General features: G+C 44.7%; 1 protein-coding gene across 5 annotated transcripts in view; it reads left to right on the top strand.

Moving 5' to 3' along the window:
• Positions 1–1,250, top strand: part of ap3b1a (adaptor related protein complex 3 subunit beta 1a) — an 84,565-nt gene extending 83,315 nt beyond the window's left edge. For all 5 annotated transcript variants that reach the window (XM_071350934.1, XM_071350931.1, XM_071350933.1 and 2 more), the window contains one exon: positions 491–1,250. In XM_071350934.1, the coding sequence (XP_071207035.1) occupies positions 491–644 (154 nt within the window). In that variant the 3' untranslated portion in view covers positions 645–1,250. The remainder of the gene's footprint in view (positions 1–490) is intronic.
• Positions 1,251–13,444: the final 12,194 nt, after the last annotated feature.

Below are 13,444 nucleotides of genomic sequence, written 5' to 3'. Positions count from 1 at the left end.
GACCTCGAGAGCAGTTCACACCAGACATCCCAAGAATATTGCTGAAACAGTTTTGTAAAGAGGAATGGTCCAAAATTACTCTTGACTGTTGTGCAGGTCTCATCCACAACTACAGAAAACGTTTGGTTGAGGTTATTGCTGCCAAAGGATGGTGAACCAGTTATTAAATCCAAGGGTTCACATACTTTTTCCACCCCGCACTCTGAATGTTTACACTGTGTTCAATAAAGACATGAAAACGTATAATTGTTTGTGTGTTATTAGTTTAAGCAGACTGTGTTTGTATATTGTTGTGACCTAGATGAAGATCAGATCAAATTTTATGACCAATTTATGCAGAAATCCAGGTATTTCCAAAGGGTTCACATACTTTTTCTTGCCGCTGTATATCCAGTCAGTCCTGTAACCCTGTATCTGGTATCCAGTCAGTCCTGTAACCCACTATCCTGTTCGTGCTGTAACCCAGTCTTGTATCTCCTGTTCCCTGTAGGTTTGCTGGTAAGACGGCCAGTAGTGGAGCTGTGGTGCTGGTGACGGTGGAGCTGAGGGAGTCGTCTACAGCCCTGATCACCATCAACACAGAGAAGAGTGTCATGGGCTCCATGCTGCTCCGAGACCTTAAACTGGCCCTGGCCCAGGCCTAGAGTCTACAGCGCCCCCTAGCCCCAGTCCTCCAACACAGGGAGAAATGCACAGCTGCCATGGAGAGGTCTCATACACATGCATGCAAAAACACACATACACAACATTTATTTCTGTCTCCCAATCTCAATTCTTCTTCCTCTCTTTCATTCTCTGTCACGCAAATACACACTTACATGCAGGCAAAAAGATTGATATTGTTTCTCTCATGCTTACACATCCTCTCATACGGTACACACACTCATACACACACCTCATCATATTTTTTTACACTGTGACAATCTATTGTCAGCAATGAGCATCAATGTTTCTGCTGCATTTCATTTCAACAGGACTCTTGTTTCTCCCTAGACCAGAGACTCTGTGTCTCCCTAGACCAGAGACTCTGTGTCTCCCTAGACCAGAGACTCTGTGTCTCCCTAGACCAGAGACTCTGTGTCTCCCTAGACCAGAGACTCTGTGTCTCCCTAGACCAGAGACTCCGTGTCTCCCTAGACCAGAGACTCTGTGTCTCCCCAGACCAGGTAACCAAAAATGTGTTCATCAATCAATGTGGTCTGTATCACTTTTGGTGAAAATAACTGAATATATTAAAACTGTAACGTGAACTATGGTTGTTGACGGTTGTTTTGAATGAGTCTCTCTTGATTGTGGTGCGTTGTATGTTCGGTTAGTGTGTCGGGTTGTTTTCCAGTGTGTTTGTGGGTAGGGTTACTTCATAGTGTGTGTTGGGTTGTGGTGCAGTGTGACTGACTGGGTCTTGGGTTTCGGTGCGTTGGCTATGTGTGTGTTGGGTTAGGATGCAATGTTGGGTTGGGTTAGGATGCGTTGTGTTGGGTTAGGGTGCCGTGTGATTTGTGTCTGGCTGTGTTTTGGGTTAGAGTATAGTACGTTTGTGTGTTGGGTGCAGTGTGTGTGTTGTGTTGAGTTTGGGTGCGGTGTGTGTGTTGTGGTTTGTGTCTGGCTGTGTTTTCCAGCTCATAAGCGAGGTGTCTCTGAGGGCTGTAGAGAGCACCTGTTAGATCATCCATCACCTCTCCCTACGCACTTATTCCCCCTGCCAGCTGTTCATCACACACACAGGCCATAGACAAACACTACAACAGTCCGCAAAATATTTTTTCACACCCACTTCTTCTGCCATTTTCCCCTCTCAGACACACACAGCGAGAGCTGCTGTAACTGGCAGTGTATAGAAACGGCTTTATCTGCCATTATGACACAAGCCGTTAAGGCCTACTGCAGCTGTAACTTACAGCTCCGTCTGACCCACACACACACACACAAATCTGGAGCTTTTACACTCCCGGCTTGACATTTTTATGTCACATTTAGAGAGGGAATGGTCTGATGCTAAATCAGACTACTCAACACAGACGGACTGCTGCTTCATACTTGTAGCTTACTGGGCTGAACTGAAGTTATGTATGTTTGCTTTAAATATTGTTCCCACTATGGAGATTGGTTCTGTGTTGTTGTAATGAATATGTACGGTATCTTAGATGCTTTCTTTCATGTTCCAGTTAACATTAGGGAAAGGGGGATACCTAGTCAGTTGTACAACTGAATGTCTTCAACTGAAATGTGTCTTCCGCATTTAACCCAACCCCTCTAAATCAGAGAGGTGCGGGGGGCTGCCTTAATCGACATCCACGTCTTCAGGTGCCCGGGGAACAGTGGGTTAACTGCCTTGCTCCGGCAGAACGACAGATATCTACCTTGTCTGCTCAGGGATTCGATCCAGCAACCTTTCGGTTACTGGCCCAACGCGCTAACCACTAGGCTACCATTATCAGACATATTTATAGGAATTTGTGTGAGAGACTGGGTTTGAGCTGGGATTGACCGCAGATCACAAGACTGTGTAAGCCCGCTAAACGGAAGCTTAAGTACTGTGAATGCAATTTCCCTTCACGTTTGGGCATTAGAAGGTGTAGTGTAGTAAAGAGCCTTGTGTGTGTGTGGGGGGGGCCTTACGTCTGTTTTAGCAACACTAAGTCAACATCCAACAGACTGTACATTTTACTAGATTGGCATTTTCCATTAAAACACAAATCAGGAAATACGTGAGAGCGGACAATTATTTATCAGTTGATAACAACAAACAAAGGTGGTACCACCAGCATGTTCATTTAATTATTCTGAGTGACCTGATTCTCTGGACGCCTCTCCCCAATAGCTAAACAACCATACCTTCTGTGCATGTGCTACTTTATTGTGAAAGGTATGTTGTACAAACCTCTTAGTCTGCTGTTACTATAAACGACATGATGATCAACATGTCGTACAACGGTCTGCGAGAGAAACTCTGAAATGAACACTTATTTCATAGTAGCCACTAGAGGCAGTTATAATAAACAGAGTGGTGTCTGTTTTCTTCCTACAAATGTGGCTCTTGAATGGTTTATTAAGCTACAACATATTATGACCCCATCACTGAAAAGATAAGACTCTCAGGAACACGTGTCTCTTCTGTTTCCCTCTACAATGACCACAAGCTGTTCAAGACTCATTAGAACAGAGTGGACAGGATCAGTCACTAAATCAGAGGAGGAAAAGAAAATCATCAATGATGACACTGAAGATCATACAAAATGATTGCCTGATGATCTTCTGAACTTCCCAATACCTTTCTGATGCATTTCAGTTATTTCAAACCATACTTACTTCAGATTACTAGCCGGAAGCTGGTACTTCCGACAGAGATGGCCGCCTCGCTTCGCGTTCCTAGGAAACTATGCAGTATTTTGTTTTTTTTACGTGTTATTTATTACATTGGTACCCCAGGTAATCTTGGGTTTTATTACATACAGTCGGGAGGAACTACTGGATATAAGAGCAACATCAACTCACCATCATTACGACCAGGAATACGACTTTCCCGAAGCGGATCCTGTGTTTTGCCCACCACCCGGGACAATGGATCAGATCCCAGCCGGCGAACCAATACAACGACGCCGTAAAAGGGGCAGACGAAGCGGTCTTCTGGTCAGGCTCCGGAGACGGGCACATCGCGCACCACTCCCGAGCATACTACTCGCCAATGTCCAGTCTCTTGACAACAAGGTTGATGAAATCCGAGCAAGGGTAGCATTCCAGAGAGACATCAGAGACTGTAACGTTCTTTGCTTCACGGAAACATGGCTCAATCGAGACACGCTATTGGAGTCGGTACAGTCAGCTGGTTTCTTCACGCATCGCTCCGACAGAAACAAACATCTTTCTGGTAAGAAGAGGGGTGGGGGGGTATGCCTTATGATTAACGAGACGTGGTGTGATCAGAACAACATACAGGAACTCATGTCCTTCTGTTGACCTGACTTAGAATTCCTCACAATCAAATGTCGACCGCATTATCTACCAAGAGAATTCTCTTCGTTTATAATCACAGCCACATATATTCCCCCCCAAGCAGACACATCGATGGCCCTGAACGAACTTTATTTGACTCTATGTAAACTGGAAACCACATATCTTGAGGCTGCATTCATTGTAGCTGGGGATTTTAACAAGGCTAATCTGAAAACAAGACTCCCTAAATTCTATCAGCATATCGATTGTGCTACCAGGGCTGGTAAAACCCTGGATCATTGTTATTCTAACTTCCGCGACGCATATAAGGCCCTCCCCCGCCCTCCTTTCGGAAAAGCTGACCACGACTCCATTTTGTTGCTTCCAGCCTATAGACAGAAACTAAAACAGGAAGCTCCCGCGCTCAGGTCTGTTCAACGCTGGTCCGACCAATCTGATTCCACGCTTCAAGATTGCTTCGATCACGTGGATTGGGATATGTTCCGCATTGCGTCAAACAACAACATTGACGAATACGCTGATTCGGTGAACAACTTCATTAGCAAGTGCATTGGCGATGTCGTACCCACAGCAACTATTAAAACATTCCCCAACCAGAAACCGTGGATTGATGGCAGCATTCGCGCGAAACTGAAAGCGCGAACCACTGCTTTTAACCAGAGCAAGGTGACCGAAAACATGACCGAATACAAACAGTGTAGCTATTCCCTCCGCAAGGCAATCAACAAGCTAAGCGTCAGTATAGAGACAAAGTAGAGTCGAAATTCAACGGCTCAGACACAAGAGGTATGTGGCAGGGTCTACAGTCAATCACGGACTAAAAAAGGAAACCAGCCCCGTCGCGGACCAGGATGTCTTGCTCCCAGACAGACTAAACAACTTCTTTGCTCGCTTTGAGGACAATACAGTGCCACTGACACGGCCCGCTACCAAAACCTGCGGACTCTCCTTCACTGCAGCCGACGTGAGTAAAACATTTAAACGTGTTAACCCTCGCAGAGCTGCAGGCCCAGACAGCATCCCCAGCCGCGTCCTCAGAGCATGCGCAGACCAGCTGGCTGGTGTGTTTACGGACATATTCAATCAATCCTTATCCCAGTCTGCTGTTCCCACATGCTTCAAGAGGGCCACCATTGTTCCTGTTCCCAAGAAAGCGAAGGTAACTGAGCTAAACGACTACCGCCCCGTAGCACTCACTTCCATCATCATGAAGTGCTTTGAGAGACTAGTCAAGGACCATATCACCTCCACCCTACCTGACACCCTAGACCCACTCCAATTTGCTTACCGCCCCAATAGGTCCACAGACGACGCAATCGCAACCACACTGCACACTGCCCTAACCCATCTGGACAAGAGGAATACCTATGTGAGAATGCTGTTCATCGACTACAGCTTAGCATTTAACACCATAGTACCCTCCAAACTCGTCATCAAGCTCGAGACCCTGGGTCTCGACCCCGCCCTGTGCAACTGGGTCCTGCACTTCCTGACGGGCCGCCCCCAGGTGGTGAGGGTAGGTAACAACATCTCCACCCCGCTGATACTCAACATTGGGGCCCCACAAGGGTGCGTTCTGAGCCCTCTCCTGTACTCCCTGTTCACCCACGACTGCGTGGCCATGCACGCCTCCAACTCAATCATCAAGTTTGCGGACGACACTACAGTGGTAGGCTCGATTACCAACAACGACGAGACGGCATACAGGGAGGAGGCGAGGGCCCTCGGAGTGTGGTGTCAGGAAAATAACCTCACACTCAACGTCAACAAAACAAAGGAGATGATTGTGGACTTCAGGAAACAGCAGAGGGAGCACCCCCCTATCCACATCGACGGGACAGTAGTGGAGAAGGTGGAAAGTTTTAAGTTCCTCGGTGTACACATCACGGACAAACTGAATTGGTCCACCCACACAGACAGCGTTGTGAAGAAGGCGCAGCAGCGCCTCTTCAACCTCAGGAGGCTGAAGAAATTCGGCTTGTCACCAAAAGCACTCACAAACTTCTACAGATGCACAATCGAGAGCATCCTGTCGGGCTGTATCACCGCCTGGTACGGCAACTGCTCCGCCCACAACCGTAAGGCTCTCCAGAGGGTAGTGAGATCTGCACAACGCATCACCAGGGGCAAACTACCTGCCCTCCAGGACACCTACACCACCCGATGTCACAGGAAGGCCATAAAGATCATCAAGGACAACAACCAACCGAGCCACTGCCTGTTCACCCCGCTATCATCCAGAAGGCGAGGTCAGTACAGGTGCATCAAAGCAGGGACCGAGAGACTGAAAAACAGCTTCTATCTCAAGGCCATCAGACTGTTAAACAGCCACCACTAACATTGAGTGGCTGCTGCCATACACATAAAAAATGTATCACTAGCCACTTTAAACAATGCCACTTAATATAATGTTTACATACCCTACATTACGCATCTCATATGTATATACTGTACTCTATACCATTTACTGCATCTTGCCATCTTTATGTAATACATGGATCACTAGCCACTTTAAACAATGCCACTTAATATAATGTTTACATACCCTACATTACTCATCTCATATGTATATACTGTACTCGATACCATCTACTGCATCTTGCCTATGCCGTTCTGTACCATCACTCATTCGTATATCTTTATGTACATATTCTTTATCCCTTTACTATTGTGTGTATAAGGCAGCTGTTGTGAAATTGTTAGGTTAGATTACTCGTTGGTTATTACTGCATTGTCGGAACTAGAAGCACAAGTATTTCGCTACACTCGCATTAACATCTGCTAACCATGTGTATGTGAAATAAAATTTGATTTGATTTTGAGATTGAATACTGTCAAAAGTACTGTTGGGCTGATTTGTAATAGCTCCAATTAAAGAAGTAAACATTGGCCGTTGATTACATAATGTTTTGTTACATGGTGGTGTTGTGATTTTATTTTAAAATTTTTTGCAAAATGGGGTCGCACACCAAAAAAGTTTGGGATCCCCTATTGTACGAACTTTCTTTTGTCTGCTATTAGTATAAACGACATCATCAACATGTTGGACAAACGTCTTTGTCTGTTGTAACTATAATGACGTTGTAATACAGAATACAAGCAGGACACAGACAGGTAGTCTAAGTAGCAATTTAATGCTCTTAATTATTTCATATTCATTTGATTTATTTTCCTCAATAAAACAAAAGTTTATTTTTGGTGATTGGCAAAATTGAAGCATGATAGCAGACATATCTGAGATAGTTATGTTGATAATGTTTTCATCTGACTAGCTACCTGATCTGACTGATTAAAGGAACGGAAATATTACAGGGCCTATTATACCAGACGTTGGTGGTTGTTTTGCTCCTCCTTGATGTGATCATCACCACGGCAACAGCTCCACATCTATCTCAAAGTTCAGTCATCTTCCTAATTTGATGTAGGCAGCGGCTAAGTTGTGTGAATGGAAACAATACGAAGAACAACTGAACTGGGCCTTCTTGGTCTTGTATTCAATGTCTTTGACTGAATGTTAGACTGGATAAGAAACTGTAGAAAGGCTGATGTAGACAAACTAAGAAGCACACACACACACACACACCCACTAGTCTACTCTCCCTGCATGTGTGATCCATCTCCCAGGTTGGCACCTACTATAATGGGCTGGGGGTGAGGGGGGTGAGGGGCCTGCCTCTCTCCCTCCTCCCCTTCTCTCCCTCTCCCCTCTGTGGTGACAGCTTGATTTCGTGCTCGCTCTCTCAGGGCGACATGATGGGCCTGTTAATATGGACTTTTCATGGTGTCTGTCTGAGAATAGGAGAGAGGGAGGGAAAAAGAAGGTCCCAGTTAAGGACACGCCTGTCTTATTGCCAAAGGGAGGGATGGGGTAGAAAGGGGGATAGAAAGAGGGATAGAGAGGGTCCCAGACAGACACTAAAGGAAACTGCTGTCTGACCTGAGCAGATAAGGCACTTTTCATTAACCACAGTGTCTCCCTGTGCACAGATGTGCAGACACACACATTACAATTCAAAGACACCTTCCCTAGCGAGCTTGCACTCTCTAACACACCTTTGAATATCAGTAATATACGGTATAATATAGGGCCATATTACCAGAAAAAAAGATGAAGCCTATACCTGAACTGAAAGGTGACGTTTTGACCTTTTAGGTCTTCATCCGTACACTAACAGGAACTGTAGATAGTCATGGCCTTTAATCCAGAATCCTTCCTCACAGTCAGGGCCTCTATTTCAGACTCCTTCCTCACAGTCAGGGCCTCTATTCCAGACTCCTTCCTCACACTCAGGGCTTCTATTTCAGACTCCTTCCTCACACTCAGGGCCTCTATTCCAGACTCCTTCCTCACAGTCAGGGCCTCTATTCCAGACTCCTTCCTCAGTCAGGGCCTCTATTCCAGACTCCTTCCTCACAGTCAGGGCCTCTATTCCAGACTCCTTCCTCACAGTCAGGGCCTCTATTCCAGACTCCTTCCTCACAGGCAGGGCCTCTATTCCAGACTCCTTCCTCACAGTCAGGGCCTCTATTCCAGACTCCTTCCTCACAGTCAGGGTCTCTATTCCAGACTCCTTCCTCAGTCAAGGCCTCTATTCCAGACTCCTTCCACAGTCAGACCTCCTGCTCTTAATTCCTCAGCAACTTCAAGGTTTTTCCTTCTCTCCCACCACTTATTTTACCTGTACATCCAAACATTTATTACAGCAGATGTATTTGAAGCTGTACATTGTCTATCCACATTGATTACCCTCCAATATGATAACTAATCAAAATAAATACTTGCAAACAAAAACTCACATGTTCAGTCAATGCAGATACAATTTACAAACCATAATACTTAAATTTTGATTTTATTCATTTGTGAGATAAAGTGGAACAGAATAGGGTTTGATGAATACTATATTTTGGAGGGAAGTGGAAAGTGTCATATCCACCCCAAATACAATCTTCTCCCCCAAACCCATCTCTGTCTGTCACCAGGGGACCCCTGGGGATGGTGATTGTGGTGATTAGGCTTAAATTGATGCTTCACAGCTATTGTGTGACTCTCCTTTATTGTAATTAGATTTTTTTCTGCACTGAAGTTTCTTTTAAATGCTGCTCTGAAGCGTGGAGACTAATGAACTACATCTTCCCACTCAGAAATGTTCAATCAGGTCTTCGTTAGGACGACACACACATTCAGGCTTTCAGTACATTAGATTTTTCACTTTACTTTTTTCTGGTTTCACATGTGTATCTATCTTCTGTGTGCAGACTGGAGTAGGGGAAGAAAATGTTCTGTTGAGATGGGGGGGGGGGGGTGGAATGCGTGCATTTGTACCTGTGAGCACACACACTAATAGAAATGTCCATAGTGATAGAGCAACCCAGTCTCATGAGATATACATTTACTTTAAATGTATTTGCCAAGTACTTGCATTTGAACTTTTTTGCAGTAAAACGTTCCACTACAACGTTTTCGAAATGTAACATATCAACCTTTTTTATATATTTTATAATCGATTTATAAACCCTTTATAAAGTATACTTTAATGTAAAGTGTTAGCAAACCAAGTAATTTGAGGAGCGGCATGCAGCCAGGTGCATTCTGCCTCTCCTCTCTTCTCTGTGCTCTCTAAGTGAACGCACAATGGAAACATAGAATGCCTTTATGATGGCTCTCTGTAAGAAGCCACCCCCTCCACCCTCCCCAGTTCTTAATTAGCGTTTGATTGCGCTGTAAAAACCAGCGGAGTGCATTAAAGAGTGATCAACGCAGTCCAAACGGAGATTGGCTTCATTAACGAGGATGAGGGGATAAAAAGATTTAGTGTGTTGATTCAAGCCGAGGTAAACACATTTTGCGCCCCACCTACACAAGCACTTTATTTACCGTGATAATAATTTATTTGAAAGCAGTGAGGAGCTAGGCATGAGGCCCCTGACAGGTTAAAATGTGTTAATGTAAGGTAATAAGTTAAAAGGGGTGAGAGGAAGGTGAGTGGCGTTAAAGTGCTTGACTGTCCTATTCAGTAGCAATTTGGGCCTATAAATGCTTGCACTAAAACAGACTCAGTCTGAAATAGTGGAGTATTAGCCACACAAAAGACGCATAAACCTCTGTGATTCACACTCACAAAGCCCCTGGCGGCACTCCTCTCCAGGCAGGCCCCTAATGAAGACCTGTATTTCACAGGGCCTACACAATAAAGCATAGCGGAGTGGAGTGCTCAGGGCTGGTACCCTTCCTGGCCTATACAAGCACTTTGCATTTACCTCTTCCTCCCTCTCTAGCCTCGACTGTAAAAGTCATAGCGGAGAAAAGGAGAACACACAGCCAGGCAATATCTATTTGGGTTGATCCGCCATGTAGCTTTTTAAATTAGGGGTCTCATTGGCAGACCATTAGGGTTGAAAAGGTTCTGAGCTGAGATACATGTGTTTGTTCAAAAGCATGAAAAGATGCAAAGTGGGTACAAAAGGTAAATAATACTTTCTCATTTGCACCAAATGAAAAAGGAAATGGTCTGTTTTTGAATTAAAAACGTTTCCTCAAATGTGTTATTTTAGGGCCCATGTTAATTCAGTGTATTTTATTTTTGTGAACTGAGAAGACTGTACATAACATGGTTGGCAGCAGCAAAGCAGTGAGGTCTCCTCAATCCATGGACCCTTCACATGTTTGCATTAAATCTTTTAACATGTTTCTTCACCAAATTTTGGTTGTCTTATAGAGTGAATGTATCATTATACAGGCCCAAGTCCAACAAGACAAGAAATGAGGGATACATATTTTTTCCATTCAATATTAATTGTGTAAAGATGATAAATGTTGGTCAATATGACAGAGCATTTGACATTTGGAGTCAGTGACTCTATGAATGGTGAGGAGATTAATAGAATTTGTATTGAGAACAAACAATTAGCCAGCTGTAATTTATATTGGGAACAACCAGCTCAAACCGTGTAAATCCCATTCCAGGCACAACCACACACCAACCTCGCTAGATCAGAATGTTTGACAAATTGCCTATTTGTGTGTGAACTTAGAACCGATCCAGCGGGGGACTATGCCTATAGCGTGTCGATGGAGAACTCCCATTTTAGCACGGCGTTTGGAGATTATGTCACGGGAGTGCGCGTGGAGTCATTAATATACCTCAAACCTGCTCCCTCTCTTTCTGAGGCCTCCCCGTCCGAGTGCCTCGCTCCATGCATGCGCTCTCATCTGAATGCTAATTTCCTATTTAAAATCCTCCCTCACGCGCGTAGATGGGGTGTGTGGAGGGGGACTGAATGTTTCTTCTAAAAAAAAACAGATGTAGAGTATCAAACCCTCGCTGCTGCTGGCTGCTTCTCCTCGCGCTTGTTCGCATTCAGGCCCAATTAATTAACCCACGGACCTTGTGGGGCGGGCAGGTATACTCCTGCAGTGGCCACAGGCGGTGGACTCGCTCGCGCTCTCAGATTTAAATGCGCATCTCATTTTCATGATGATGAGCATGCAAGCACCGCACAGACTGCCACTTTGTTTGGAGAGAGAGAAAAAAATGACAGTTTTGATACCTCTCCAAACCTCCATGTCCACCCCTTAATCCCCTTGAGGTCCCTGGCCTGCGGTTTAGAGGTTCTCCGATGCGGCTCTTGGGCCAGTCCAGTTCGATCTGCAGTTTGGGGAAATAAAACTCTTTTAAAGGGTTTTATTGTTCTCTCCACGTACCCGCCTGGCTCTCCATGGAACGTCTCAAATAGAAAGTGACTGGCCTTTAATTGGAGTGGTCGGTAAGCACTTGTCATATGGAAATATTTGAATAGAGATTATGTGCTGTACTTCACTCAAATCCACTCCGTTTAGAGAATTAGAAGTAACCTATTGGAAAGGCAGCGGCGAAGCCATGGGGATTATATAAATGGACTATATTCAGACAATTAATACTTTAACGAGATCAGGAACAGGCTGGTTAACATTTGAAAGGAGTTCGGGGCACTTCGGTAGAGACAGTGTCGTGTGGTGAAAGACAGATGTGTCTAAATACCGGGGATTACTCGCCTAATAGTTGTAAACTTGTCACTCTTCACGCTCTCCTATTCTAGACTAGACCTGTGACCAAATCACTCCAAGGCCTAAATGGACGACTATAAAATAAACAGTAGGCTTCAGCCTTCTATTTGAAAATGTGTTACTAATCGTCAATGTCATCTAGTTTTTGATTGGAAGTAATATGAAATAATTTTCAATCGACGACTAGGAAAAGCGGAAACAGCCAGGCAGTGTATCGGCTGTAGTTATACGGCATCCCTAATCATGTCGTTTCCAATTGTGTGATTTATGTGGGTTCCCTAAATGTAGGCTATGATTAGGGGCCTTGGTGATGGCGAGGCGCTGCGTGCAGTTTGGATGACTCCACGAGGCGGTGGAGTAAATGGGCGTTTTATTTATCGCAGTGCCAGGGCCCCCCTTAGCGGAAGAGCGCTCTCCCAAATTGAAATATAGCGGAGTTTACTCTCCTGATTAGTGGCTCGCGCAGCCCAAGGCTATCATCAAACAGAGAAGCCCTGCGCGTTCTGACATCTAATTGCGTGTGAATTAATGTGGCCGAGAGTGACAGCGGCAAAGCCTCAGTCTCCGTCCCTCCCTGCTTCTCTCCTCCCTCCCTGCATCTCTCCTCCCTCCCCCCGACACAATAACCACAGCAGTGCCATAACTCGAGGACTGGTGCACCTCAACAGTGACCTGATATTCTACCAAATTTAGCCTTTTTAATAAAACGATTAATTCATATCTGAATGGTCATTTCTTTGATGACGCCACATTAGATTTTGAGAAATATATTTTTATATATACAGACAGACAGACCCATGTGTTGCCTATTCTATGAATGGCTGCCTTCTACGAAAAGTCACACACATCCCTCCCAAGAGGCTATGTCAGGTGTAGTGTCAGGAGACTATCAAAAGCAGTTGGATGCTCAGATGGTTAGAGTGACTTTTTTCCATAAACGTTTATTTTCAAAGACGGTGATAAAAACAGCACTTAATGTGGAAAAGTCCTTTCAGATCAAACTCTGATCCGCCACTGTTATGACATGTTCTTTAATTAATTCAGTAATCTAAACAAATTATTAAAAGTAGCGTAATTGGATAATCAACTCAGAATATTGTTCGCTTCAGAGCTCGAACCAACCGAAACGACTCCATCGATTTGTGTGTATTGAATCATCAATAAAGGCAATGCGTTGTTTTCCTTTAAAACTTTTCGGTACCATTTCAGAACCACTGGCTGCGACAAAATCGGGGCTCTTGTATGATGTTCAGCACCACAAGTCAGTGGATAGCGACTGTTTTATGTGACGCTGCACATTACTGACCTCTGGGATAAGCCCATGTAGAGGCCTACACCGCTACAAGTAGTTGGCTCCCCATGGTACTCCATTCAGCCATACTAGTTAAACACTTTAGAATTGTAAAAAGGGAGGCTACATCTGCGAATAATTGAAACAGAGTTATC

This window comes from Salvelinus alpinus, chromosome 18 (assembly GCF_045679555.1).
Source record: "Salvelinus alpinus chromosome 18, SLU_Salpinus.1, whole genome shotgun sequence".
Lineage (NCBI taxonomy): Eukaryota > Metazoa > Chordata > Actinopteri > Salmoniformes > Salmonidae > Salvelinus > Salvelinus alpinus.
This window is presented reverse-complemented; position numbering and strand designations above follow the sequence as displayed.